General features: G+C 36.9%; 1 protein-coding gene across 1 annotated transcript in view; it reads right to left on the bottom strand.

Moving 5' to 3' along the window:
* Nucleotides 1–13,332, bottom strand: part of UGGT2 (UDP-glucose glycoprotein glucosyltransferase 2) — a 200,588-nt gene that overhangs the window by 53,872 nt on the left and 133,384 nt on the right. The window contains exons 24-26 of the mRNA XM_036299573.1: nucleotides 8,552–8,647; nucleotides 3,518–3,620; nucleotides 1,119–1,198 (exon numbers count right to left, since the gene is read on the bottom strand). Coding sequence (XP_036155466.1) covers nucleotides 1,119–1,198; nucleotides 3,518–3,620; nucleotides 8,552–8,647 — 279 coding nt within the window. The remainder of the gene's footprint in view (nucleotides 1–1,118; nucleotides 1,199–3,517; nucleotides 3,621–8,551; nucleotides 8,648–13,332) is intronic.

Below are 13,332 nucleotides of genomic sequence, written 5' to 3'. Positions count from 1 at the left end.
GATCAAAACAGAGAGGGAGTATTTAACCAGAGGACAGAGAGCACATTCTTCCCCCACCACACAGGAAGGCCATGGTGCAGGAGGGAATTCCTGCCCATGACCTCCATCATCTCTGAGAAGGATGAGACACTATTGACTCTACAAGTAAAGAGCTGGGAATTTCACTACTTTTCTTGATATATGCTACTGAGTAAATAAGACTCTAACTCATAGTTGTGTGAATATGCTCAGTTTTCATAATTCTCATTTATCTTTTGTATTTCAAATTAATTTCAACATGTCTTTCTACATATGGACAAATGCTTTCATCTTATTTTAGCCACTAACTGAGAAGTCTATTAGCTTTATGAGTACAGAATTTTTATCCACCAGCACAGTATTAATGAGAAATATTTGCATGTAATAAACAACCTTTTCTGTATCATTCAAAAATTACTTGGAACTAGTTACACCTAAATACCCCCAAATAATAATTATGATGTTATAATAAAGATCATTTTGATAATTTAGCTCAAAGTACTAAAAGTATAGGTAAACAAAAAATGGTGTAATTCAACCTACTTCCCACTTGTTATTTCCTACTTATTTCTAAATAGGTATCTCTAAATCACATTTTCAAAAATACCCATGGATAAACATAAATCTGCAATTAGACTGTAAATTCTGCACTAGATTGGTTCAATTTTACTGGTTAGGTTATTTTAATTTTATATCATTTAAAGTTAATAAATTTAATGTCTGATCTTCTGATCTATTGCAATTAACCATCCTGTGAAGAAAAATAAAACAGGTACAAAACAAAACAAATAAAACAAGTTCAGTAATTATGGCCCTTTTTTCATTTTAGTCTTTTCAAATCTTTTGAAATGAAATTATGTTCGCTTAGACCAGCCGTGGGCAAACTACGGCCCGCGGGCCAGATCCGGCCCGTTTGAAATGAATAAAACTAAAAAAAAAAAAAAGAGACCGTACCCTTTTATGTAATGATGTCTACTTTGAATTTATATTAGTTCACACAAACACTCCATCCATGCTTTTGTTACGGCCCTCCGGTCCAGTTTAAGAACCCATTGTGGCCCTCGAGTCAAAAAGTTTGCCCACCCCTGGCTTAGACTCACCTCTTTAAAGGGGCTTCTGAAAGCTTATCCCTACAGTTCATGAACAACTTTAACTTCATGTTGATAATCTTTCCAAGTACCTGTTAGAAAAAAATCCCCATATTTGATAAATTAGTATTAATAACTAACATTGATTGAGCATTTACTATGTACCAAGCACTACATTAACACTTCATATTCATTATTTCATCTACTCCCCAGAACATCCTTCAGAAGTAACTAATTTTATAGTTGAGGCACAGGGATATATAGTAATTTGCCTAAGACCACACAGTAAGTCATGGTAGAGGTCTAAACCACTGATTTCATTGCCTAAGGCAGTGGTTCTCAACCTTCTGGCCCATAAATACAGTTCCTCATGTTTTGACCCAACCATAAAATTATTTTCGTTGCTACTTCATAACTGCAATGTTGTTACTGTTATGAATCGTAATGTAAATATCTGATATGCAGGATGGTCTTAGGCGACCCCTATGAAAGGGTTGTTCGTCTGCCAAAGGGGTCGCGACCCACAGGTTGAGAACTGCTGGCCTAAAGGTTATGCTGCCTACCTTGTGCCAAACATGACTTTCTTTCATGGTATCTGAATTTCCTTAGTACTAAAGAACAAGTAACTAATTATAAATATCTAGACCTGTAATACAAAGTGGTGGCCTTACAAGAATGATGGGGGTCCTGAGCCTTTGTTATTTCAACTACATTATAAGAGATGTAGGTAGTTCTTGGCTACATACGGATGAAATACTTTCTTTTCATTTCCCTGGAGCAGAGAAGTAAGAGAATTATTAATCTTGATAGTTACCACCTCTAGATAGGCAATAAGTCAGTGAAAATTTGAAAGACTGTAGAAAACAAAGGATGAAGTTAAAGAGAGAAGAAAAAAACAGATATATGGAACAGAAAGAATGCAGGTTTGTTAGGGCAAATTAATTTCTGAGAGAAATTGCATTTTTAAGTTTCAATAGACTATACACCAGTATAACCCAGCTTGATCACTTACATCTTTCAACAGACTTAATATCGAATTACTTTTGCCTATCTCCAAAAGTGAAGCCAACTGTTAATGGACAAATAGTTTCCACTTCCAATAATTTTTTTCAATGTGTCTTTTAAAAAAAGCATTGAGTAATTTTACATAGGAGTCCCCCAAAATTCTGAACATCCCAAGAAAAAAAATAGCCTGACAATGGAACTACTTTATTGAAATTTACTGAAACCTTAATCAAAATCTGAACCTTAAAATTGTTCAAATGATAAGCCTATAATGTCCTTTCAGAGTCTGCTAGTGGTCTGCTAATATTCACTACCGCCTACTTCCTTAGTGAAAGAATTTCAGATGGATGCAGAGTCCCCACCCTCCCTTTTGAATAGGTGTATCCAGAGACGGCTGCCTATATTCTGGTCAGTGAAATGTGACTGGATGGAATATGGCCAACTTTGGGGTTGTGTCCTTATTCTCCCCTCCTGCTGGCAGAAATACAGAGATGATGTTAGGAACTTCACTTTAGACTTCTAGATAGAAGCTGCTTCATGAAGACGACTGAAAAACCATTCAGTATGTGCCTGAGTCCCTCGACTATGGAGCTGCCTTAGCAACTTAAGTGGCTTATACTTGGACTGTGAGATGAGAGAATTAAAATTCAGTCCTGAAGGTACTGTTACAGTGGCCAAACCTACTGAATACAACCTTCACATTCCCTCTTCCCTTAGCATCACCTGTTTGGTAATGGTACTATACTTTAAGCTTCACCTAATTAAGCTTAGGCATCAGCTTCTTCAGAAGCCAATCTTCACACTTGAAGACAGGAAGTTAGCTCGGCTGCCATAACAAAATACCACACACTGGGTGGCCTAACAGCAGGTATTTACTTTAGAGTAAGGTGCTGGCCAGTGTGGTTTGTGGTGAGAGCTTTCTTCCTGGCTTGTAGGCTGCTGCCATGTTGCATTATGCTCACATGGACTCTTCTTTTCGCCAGTGAGGAGACAAAGATCTCTTCTTATGAGGCTATCAATCCTAGTATATTAGGGCCCAGCCTATAAGACCTCATTTAACCTCAATTGCCTCTAAGGCCCTATTTCAAAATACAGTCACATTGTGGGTTAGGGCTTCAACACCTGAAATTTTTTTTTTGCGGGGGGCGGGGGGGGGGTGTTCAACAATTAAGTCCAGAGCAACACCTAACTATGGTACTGCCATAATACCCCATATACAGCTCTATCATTTCATTTTATACATTTAAATAAGACAGCCTATTTAAAATGTTGTATAGAATAGAATCAAGAGCACAAATATTTAATTATAGCTGAAAACAGACTTAAAAAGATTAATTATATAATTTTAAAATATACTATGTAATATGGTAAATATATGTAAATGTATAACAAAAACGATATCTTACAATCAATAACTGTGCCATCATCTGTCCTTCTCTTGTCAATGGATCAACAATAGCAATAACATCAAAGAACATATCATTCTCTTGAGGATTGATCTTTATAATGCTAGGAAAACAAAACATAAAAGGTAAATGATGATCAGTTAAATGTATTCCACTACCAATTAACCTTAATCTAAGCTATCTATATTGTTATTGCTTTCTGTCTCACTAGATTTTAAAAATCCTGGTTGTTTCACAGAAGAAAATGCAAATGTAAAACGCTAATGTTTGTGTTAGCAAGTTAGAAAACTGCAAAGAATTAGAAAAAATGAAAGTAAGCTTTTATGAATGAGTGATTTTAAAAACTCTTCAAAGGACAATACTGTTATAGTGAAAACTGATCATTTTAAGCCCCCCAAATTCTCCTGGATCACAAGATATAAAAATAAAACCAAGATGCTTTTTTTGTTAGTTGAACATACTTTCTCAGATTTGAGAATAACATTAACTATTAAGCACTTTTATTAAATTTAGTATTTAAAAAACCCCAACATATTATAACAAAAAGTTCAGGAGAACTTCCTCCCCCAGATTTATCATACGTTATTTTTACCCGTCATACTCTCCGTACCTCCTCCTCCTCTGTCCTCTCCATTTTGTCTTTCATTGATCTAAGTTCTAAATTAGAATATGAACTAATCTTTAAAAGTTAATGTTACAAAATGAAAAAAGAATCCATAAATACGAAGGTAGCGTAAGGAGCCTCTGGGACAGCTTCAAGCGTACCAACATCCGAATTATAGGGGTGCCAGAAGAAGAGAGAGAGCAAGATATTGAAAACCTATTTGAAGAAATAATGACAGAAAACTTCCCCTACCTGGTCAAAGAAATAGACTTACAAGTCCAGGAAGCACAGAGAACCCCAAACAAAAGGAATTCAAAGAGGACCACACCAAGACACATCATAATTAAAATGCCAAGAGCAAAAGACAAAGAGAGAATCTTAAAAAGCAGCAAGAGAAAGATAGTCAGTTACCTATAAGGGAGTACCCATACGACTGTCAGCTGATTTCTCAACAGAAACCATGCAGGCCAGAAGGGGTGGCAAGAAATATTCAAAGTGATGAATGCCAAGAACCTACAACGAAGATTACTCTATCCAGCAAAGCTATCATTCAGAATTGAAGGTCAGGTAAAGAGCTTCACAGATAAGGAAAAGCTTAAGGAGTTCATCACCACCAAACCAGTATTATATGAAATGCTGAAAGGTATTCTTTAAGAAGAGGAAGAAGAAGAAAAAGGTAAAGATACAAATTATGAACAACAAATACGCATCTATCAACAAGTGAAACTAAAAATCAAGTGAATAAATAATCTGATGAACATAATAAACGTGATTATAATAGAATCAGGGGCATAGAAAGGGAGTGGACTGACTATTCTTGGGGGGGAAAGGGGTGTGGGGGATGCGGGAAGAGACTGGACAAAAATCGTGCACCTATGGATGAGGACAGGGGGCGGGGTGAGGGCGGAGGGGGGGGTGGGAACCGGGTGGAGGGGAGCAATGGGGGGAAAAAAGAGTAACAACTGTAATAATCTGAACAATAAAGATTTAATTAAAAAAATATAAAAGTTAATGTTAAGGAAATTAAAAGCACAGAAAAGGTCAATGGGAGATGGTCAATTATATATTTAATGTAATTGAAAGTTAAAAGTATATATTTAATTAAAAGTACAGATTATTCCAGACAAATGACCATTTTAACACTATAATAATATGAAAATCCATTTCTTTTTGAGATGTCTAAATTAAATATTTTACATATTACAAAAATAAAAACATTCCAACATAAAATGTATACATGTAAAATTACAGGGAGATAGGTCTTCTTTCGTATAGAAAGATTATAAGTAATCTAGACTTTTTGCAGTGAAATATTTAATTTATTAGCAATTAAATTAAAGGTAATGTAAACTTCACTTGAAACATGGGTCCTCCCAACGTAGGGAAATAAAAGACACTTTATTTTAAATGCAGTTGATATGATTTAATGTTAAAATAAGAATGGCAGAGCTAGACAATAGATCCTGCTGGATAATTTTACTGCTAAAAATTAAGGGCGATATAGATGTTTTAAATTAAAGAGACCATCTACAATGGTTAATTCCTTTAGTTATCTTTTTAAAAAATATATATTTTTTAATGATTTCAGAGAAGAAGGAAGAGGAAGACAGAGATAGAAACATCAATAATGAGAGAGAAATCATTGATCGACTGTCTCCTGCACACCCCACACTGGGCATTGAGCCAACAACCTGGGTATGTGCCCCAACTGGGAATCGAACTGTGACCTCCTGGTTCATAGGTCAATGCTCAACCACTTAGCCACACCGGCTGAGCAAGTTATCTTGATGAAAATTTTATAAATTTGCCGGTCACTTTCTGTAAGCTTTGTAAGATGTTATGGCTAAAGTAGGCATCTGTGAACTGCTCCTTTAAGTTTTCCCCCTCAAACTACTACCAATTCTGTGAGGTTGTATGAATTAGAATTCCAATCCCCAGAAATAAGCAGAAAAAAACTGGGGAATTGTAAACCACTGTCCCAAAGTCACACTATGTCCATCCTTCTACATAAAATAGGGCAGTAGGCCAAAAGCAGCAGGACACTGATACATGTGAAAAATAGAGAAAGGAGAGACTATAGCAACAATCCCATATAATAAAACCCTAATAGGCAAATCGACTGAACAGCGGATCAACCAGCAGAATGACTGATTGCTATAATGCACACTGACCACTAGAGGGGCAGACGCTCAATGCAGGAGCTGCCTCCTGGTGGTCAGTGCACTCTCACAGGAAGGAGCGCGGCTCAGCCAGAAGCCGGGCTCACAGCTGGTGAGTGCAGCGGTGGTGGTGGGAGCCTTTCCTGTCCCCACTGCAGCGCTAAGGAGCAGCGAGCAGGTGGGCGATAAGGAACGAGGGGTCCCGGACTACAAGAGGGATCCCGGACTGCGAGAGGGCGCAGACCGGGCTAAGGGACCCCCCATCCCAGTGCACGAATTTCATACACCAGGCCTCTAGTAAACTATAAAAGATCAATGTGTCATACATTTAACATGAGTAAATAGTCCCAAACATATAAAAATCCCTAAGTATAATATAACTTAACTAGAGGCTCAGTGCACAAAAATCTGTGCACTCGGGTGGGTCCCTCAGCCTGGCCTGTGCCCTCTCGCAGTCTGGGACCCCTTGGGAGATGACCACCTGCTGGTTTAGGCCTGCTTCCCAGGGGATCGGGCCTAAGCTAGCAGTCAGACATCACTCTGGCAACCCGGCAGCCCTCGGGGGATGTCCACTTGCCAGCGGGGAGCAGGCCTAAGCTGCAGTCGGACATCCTTAGTGCTGCTGAAGAGGCGGAAGAGGCTCCCACCACCACCGCTGTACTGGCAGCCGGCTGCCTGGCTTTGGCTGAGCAGAGCTCCCCCTGTGGGAGCTCACTGACCACCAGGGGGCAGCTCCTGCATTGAGCGTCTGGCCCCTGGTGGTCAGTGTGTGTCATAGTGACCAGTCATTCCCAGTCTTTCTGCTGTTAGGGTCAGTTTGCATATTACCCTTTTATTATATAGGATAAAGGCCTGGTGCACAGGTGGGGGCCGGCTGGTTTGCCCTGAAGGGTGTCCCGGATCAGGGTGGGGTCCCGCTGGGGTGCCTGGCCAGCCTGGGTGAGGGGCTGATGGCTGTTTTCAGGCTAGTCACACCCCCTTCAGGGTGGGGGTCCCCACTGGGATGCCTGGCAGCCTGGGTGAGGGGCTGATGGCTGTTTGTAGGCTGGTCAAGCCCCCACCCCCAGTGGGGACCCCTCACCCCATGGAGGTTTGGCCAGCCTGGGTGAGGGGCTGATGGCTGTTTTCAGGCTGGTCACACCCCCTTAGGGTGGGAGATCCCCACTGGGGTGCCTGGCCAGTCTGGGTGAGGGGCTGAGGGCCGTTTTCAGGCTGGCCAAGCCCCCGGCGATGGAAGCTCCCAGCCTCTCCTTTTTATTTTAATACTGGGATTTATTTACCTTCTATAATTGAAACTTTGTTGCCTTCTGTGGAACTCAGAGCAGGCTCCTGCTCGCTCCAGCTCAGTGGCCACAGCCGGCTGAAAGGAGGTATCTGGGGTTTATTTACCTTCTATAATTGAAACTTTGTTGCTTTGAGTGGAGCTCAGAGCCGGCCAGGAAGCTTGGCTTCCTTCATCACTGGAGCAACCAAGCCTCATGTTCACTTCAACTCCATGGCTGCCGGTAGTCATCTTGATTGGGTTAATTTGCATATAGTTGCTCTGATTGGCTGGTGGGCGTGGCTTAAGGTGTAGTGAAGGTACAGTCAATTTGCATGTTTGTCTTATTAGTGTAGATGGGAATAGTATATTGACTAACATTTACAATGTTAGTTTTAATAATTTGTGTTGAATTATTTCAGCACAGAGTATTTAAGAAATAAAAGAGTTTGTAAAAAGAATTCCATTGGATGTGTTTAAAATACCTAAAAGTATTGAATCTCAGTAATCTGAAAAAAATAAAAACCTCACTCCTGATAGTGCCAGATAATTTCTCTTTAGAAAGAAATTTTCCCTGAGAATAATACTATACATGTGTGCACCTGAAACCTGTATAATTTTATTAATCAGTGTCATCCCAATAAATGCAATAAAAAGGAAAAAAATACTATACATATGTGAACACATTTGAAAGGACAGACCTTTAGAGCTAAAGCATGTTTTATCTTCTAATAGTAAATATAAGCAACAAAAGATTGCATCTACCATAAGATCAGAAAACTTGGTGTCAGCCATTTTCAGTTTATGATAAAGTAATTTGAAATCCTATCTCATCCTTTATTTATCAAAATATAGACTTAACAGGAATTTCTTTTCCTAATCTTGTCAAACACATTTATTTTATAACATAGAACTTTTAATTCTTCTTTAATTTTTCCATATTTTTACAAATGGAAACCATAATTAAACAGAGAATTCAGTGACAGAGAACAGCACTATTATATTCTTACCTGTGATTCTCTTTTAAAAATTTGACATTATGACGGGATTCACGTGTAGGCAAAGAGGAAACAAGGGCATCAACTTTCATAACAAGGTCACTCTTTCTAGATAAACAAGATAAACAATGTATAAGTTTTTCAGAAAGAGAAATATTCGTATTTTGTGTCATAATTAATGTTATGAGAAAGGGGAATTAAAAATGCTTCCAAAGGATAAACTTTATATAAATGATTTTTCTTTCAGACCTGCTAGTAAGTAGAGTTTGTCAGTTTAAAGTAAGATGACTTGCTTTTAAAATCCTTACTTTTTCTTATCATTGATATGATCTTTAAACACTTACTAAGTAGTGTTTTCAACAGAGTCTATAAGAATATGGTGAATCATTCAAGTCACTATTTGCTGAGTTCTGGTTATGTGTCCAAGCACTGGGGCTCGTACAGCAAAGAAAGAAGAACAGATAGAACAAAACATAAATAACAGGGTATCTACTTTCGAAGAATTTTTAATTTAGTTAAGAAGTCAAGATTTCTATGGTTTTTAATTAGTTTGAAAACTAAGAAGGCACAAAATAAATAACTAGATTAAATATAACCAAATTTGAAAATCTGTGATAGAGAAAATGTGAATGTTCAAATAATATGTTGGGATAGAATGTGTTGGCTACAATGTACAGAAGGCTTTCGTAAAGAGAGAGAGAGAGAGACAGAGAGAGAGAGAGAGAGAGAGAGAGAGAGAGAGAGAGAGAGAGAGAGAGAGAAAGAGAGAGAGGGAGAGAGAGAGAGAAAGAGAAAGGCTGGTCAAGAATCTTATCAATTGGAGAACCAAGATGGTGGCATAGATAAATGCCTGTACTCGCCGCCTCCCACAACCACATCAAAATTACGACTAAAATACAGAACAACCATCATTCAGAACTGCCTGAAAGCTGGCTGAATGGAAGTCTTACAACTAGAGAAGTAAAGATGAAAGTACATTGTGACTGGTGGGAGGGGCCCAGGTGCAAATGGGCTGGTCTAACATCCACATTTGGCATTTTTTAAACTGGGAGGGATATCTTGGCTGTGGAGGCCTCCCATGAGGAGTAAGAATCAGAAATTTAGTTCTGGAAAAATAATCACCCCCAACACCCAGCCATATGTTTTAAGATGCATGGATACAATGAAAATAAAGAATAAAAAAAGATGTAACTGAAAAATATTATCCAAAATGAATATTGGCATGGCTTAAGTATAGACTTTCAGACAAAATCGTTACTAGGAAAGGAGTAATTTATATAACGATGAAAGGAATAAAATACTTCACTCGAAAGATAATAATTCTGAAACAGGGAATACAAAACAAAATATAGCTCAAAATATTTAAAACAAGAGTACAAGAATTAAATAAGTACACAATACTAATGGCAGTGTTTAACAAAGTTCTTTTAGTAACTAACAGATAAAGAAAAATCCAGTATTTTGATGATGGGAATAAAAAAGTTCAACTTAATAGACATATATAAAATCTTTCACACAGAAAAAATCTTATTAAAAAATCAAGTATGGCCCTAGCCAGTTTGGCTCAGTGGATAGAGCTTCGGCCTGTGGGCCAAAGGGTCCTGGGTTTGATTCCAGTCAAGAGCATGTACCTTGGTTGCAGGTTACTCCCTGGCAACCAAACTCATTGATTGGTTGCCTCTTGTAAAAGGCAACCAATCAATGAGTTTCTCTCACATCAATGTTTCTGTCTTTCCCTCTCTCTCCCACTCTCCCTAAAAATCACTGGACAAATATCCACGGGTGAGGATCAACAACAAAAATAAATAAAGTATGAAACAATTACAAAAATTAACTTTGCCTCAACAAAATTAGGAGAAATAAATACCAAATAATTGATATCACAAACCATGTTTTCTAATCACAGTTCAAAGCAAACTGGAAATCAATTATACACTGTGCTATTTAAAACAAGTTAAAACATACTTTATTCATTATTAATTCAATAAGTATTTACTTGATACCTAATAAGATCTAGGCACAACTCTATGCACAAGAGATAGAAAAACAATGAAATAGGCAAAAAACTTGCCTTCATGAATACAACATTCTATTTCCAAATATTTTTAAAATAAAAATTTTAAAACTCAAAATAATTTGAAAATATTTAGCACTGAATCATAATAAAATATCTACTATCAAAACTTATGTAATATAGCTAATAAGTGTTTAAAGAGAAATTTCAAGTGTGTAATTTAAGGATATGTAAAGAAAAAAATCTGACATTAATAGCTAAGAATCCAACTTCAGAGGTTTATAAAAAATAGATTAAAAACATATAATAAAGAATATAAATTAAGAGCTTGTCATGCCTTAGATCTACATATGTAAAAAGACCAGTAAAATAGATATATCCCTCATCAAACTGAGCAAACTAAAATAAGAGAAAGGCCAACATAAATGAGATATTTAAAAACTGTAAATGAAGGAACAAAGCTCTTAAAATTCGCAAATGACATGAGTTCTAATACTAGACAAAATGTTATAAAAAAGAAGAGTCCAGAAAGGAAGATGAATATAGAAGTTTAATACTGTTTCTGTAAATTAGTGAAATAATAATTTAAAAATGTAATCTAAAATACACCATTTACAATCTGAGCTAAAACTGTGAAAAACTAGGGAAAATAATTTAAAAACAGTAAGATCTCATGGAAAAAAATTGAAGGTTCACTGAAGAATCCTTAAAAAAACCCCACCCCACACCAAATAAGTGTCTATCTATCTACGTACACACATATATACTTATATATAAATTACACACCTCAAATAGCTATATTTTATTTATATTATAAATACATATGTATATTTGTATAGGTACATATAAGTAATATATATATGTATTTTTAATAAGTGGGATAACTCAATATTATATAAAGATGACAATTCCTTAATCTAATCTATTAATTCAAATAAATTCCCATAAAAATTCCAGGAATGTTTTTGGTAGAACTGGTTATGCTGGTTCTAATCATATTTACACTGAAAAGCAACTAACAAAAAATAGTAAAAAAAAAAATAGTCAAGAAAATTTTGAAGACGAGGCAAAGGGGGAATTTCCCTATATACTATCAAAATTTATTATAAAGTTGTGATAACTGGAGTGTGGGATTGGCATGAGGCAACAGACCAGTGGAACAATAGAAAAGTCCAAGAATTAAAGATTTAAATCAGAAAGAAAAGCAAAACTGTAAAATTTTTAGAAGAGAATATCTTTATGAACTCAGACTAAGGAAAATTCTTACACATCCTTCTCTCGCAGATCATAAACAAACTATGAATGAAAACCCCTGATAATATTTTTTCATAAAATAAAAAAATCTACATATGTGGTAACATTCTATGTAATAAACGTGTAGTATGAAAATTGTCCCCTTGACCGGGAGTTTGACCAGGGGGATGATGGGCTGGCCGGGGAAAGGGAAGGAGGCCCTAGCCAGTGGCAGCAGCAGGCAACAGGAGTGGGGGGATTGGGGGGAGGAGGGAGGGAGGCCCCGGCCGGTAGCTGGCAGCTGCTAGGGACCCTACCAGTGTGCACTGGGCCTCTAGTTTTAAAATAAAAAAGTAAATAGTCAAGCCACAAAATGAAATATTGTACTTGCAGAACACATAATTAACAGATTAATATACAGAATCATAAACAATATGTCTACAAATCACTAACAGGAGAAAATAACCCAACAGATAACTAAGTAATATATATGAACAGGTATTTTAAAAGAGAACAAGTATGAATGAAGATAGTCATATGAGAAGATACTCAACTATGCTAGAGCTCAAAGAAATGCAAATTAAAATAAGATACAATTTAACATCCATTAGATGGGAATAATTTACAAGTCAGATAACACCAAGTATAGGTGAGGACTTGGGGAAAGAGAAACTCATACATTTGTGGTGGGAGTATTGATTGTTCCAACTACTTTAAAAGATGAAATTTAACAATATCTGCTAAAGCTGAAGATAAGCATTCCCTACAACCCAACAAACACACACCTCTAAACTCTAAACTCACACATTGCATGAGGAGACATTAAAGTAGGTTCATTATAGCACTTCTGTAATAGTAAAAAGCTAAAGCCAAGTTCACTGTACCTCAGTAATGGATTGTATAAATAAGCTTCAATCTATATATATAAACGGCTAAGTGACTGTACATCTGTCTGACCATCCAACTGGCCAGCATATATGATGCGCACAGACAATTTAAAAATAAACTCGTGCATGGGCAATACATAAAAACCTCTTGCTGGTGCCAATCGCACTTGTGTGTTTCGGTCTGTCACTGTCGATCGTGAACTTGGCTGTTTTTGGTGACATTCTGAAGCTGAAGGAAAGCAGCGTCGTTGACAGAATATGTCTGAAGACCAACTATTGGCAAAACGTACTTTTGACAATGCTATTATAGAGAAAGTGTGGACAGCAATATTAAAATATTTCTTCTAATTAATTTCTTTTCAATGTGCATGAATCCGTGCACTGGGCCATTAGTATATTCATAAAATAAAATACTAAAAAGGAGTTAAAATGAATAAGCAAGCTCTGTATCAATGAATGTGGATAAAGCTTCTATGGAAGTAGATAGCAAAAGGAGTCTTCGGTATAATAGCATTTCTCTAAAGAAGTCAAAGCATCCAACACAATCAAAACTTATAGTGCATATTTACATATAAAGCAAAAGTAAAAGAAAACAAATACGGAAGTCAGGTACACAACCTCTAGGAAAGTGGTTACCTCTTGGGGAAGGAGGAGATTGA

This window comes from Myotis myotis, unplaced genomic scaffold (genome assembly GCF_014108235.1).
Source record: "Myotis myotis isolate mMyoMyo1 unplaced genomic scaffold, mMyoMyo1.p scaffold_m19_p_3, whole genome shotgun sequence".
Taxonomy (NCBI): Eukaryota; Metazoa; Chordata; class Mammalia; order Chiroptera; family Vespertilionidae; genus Myotis; species Myotis myotis.
The sequence above is the reverse complement of the archived record's forward strand: the minus strand, read 5'-3'. Positions and strand labels throughout refer to the sequence as shown.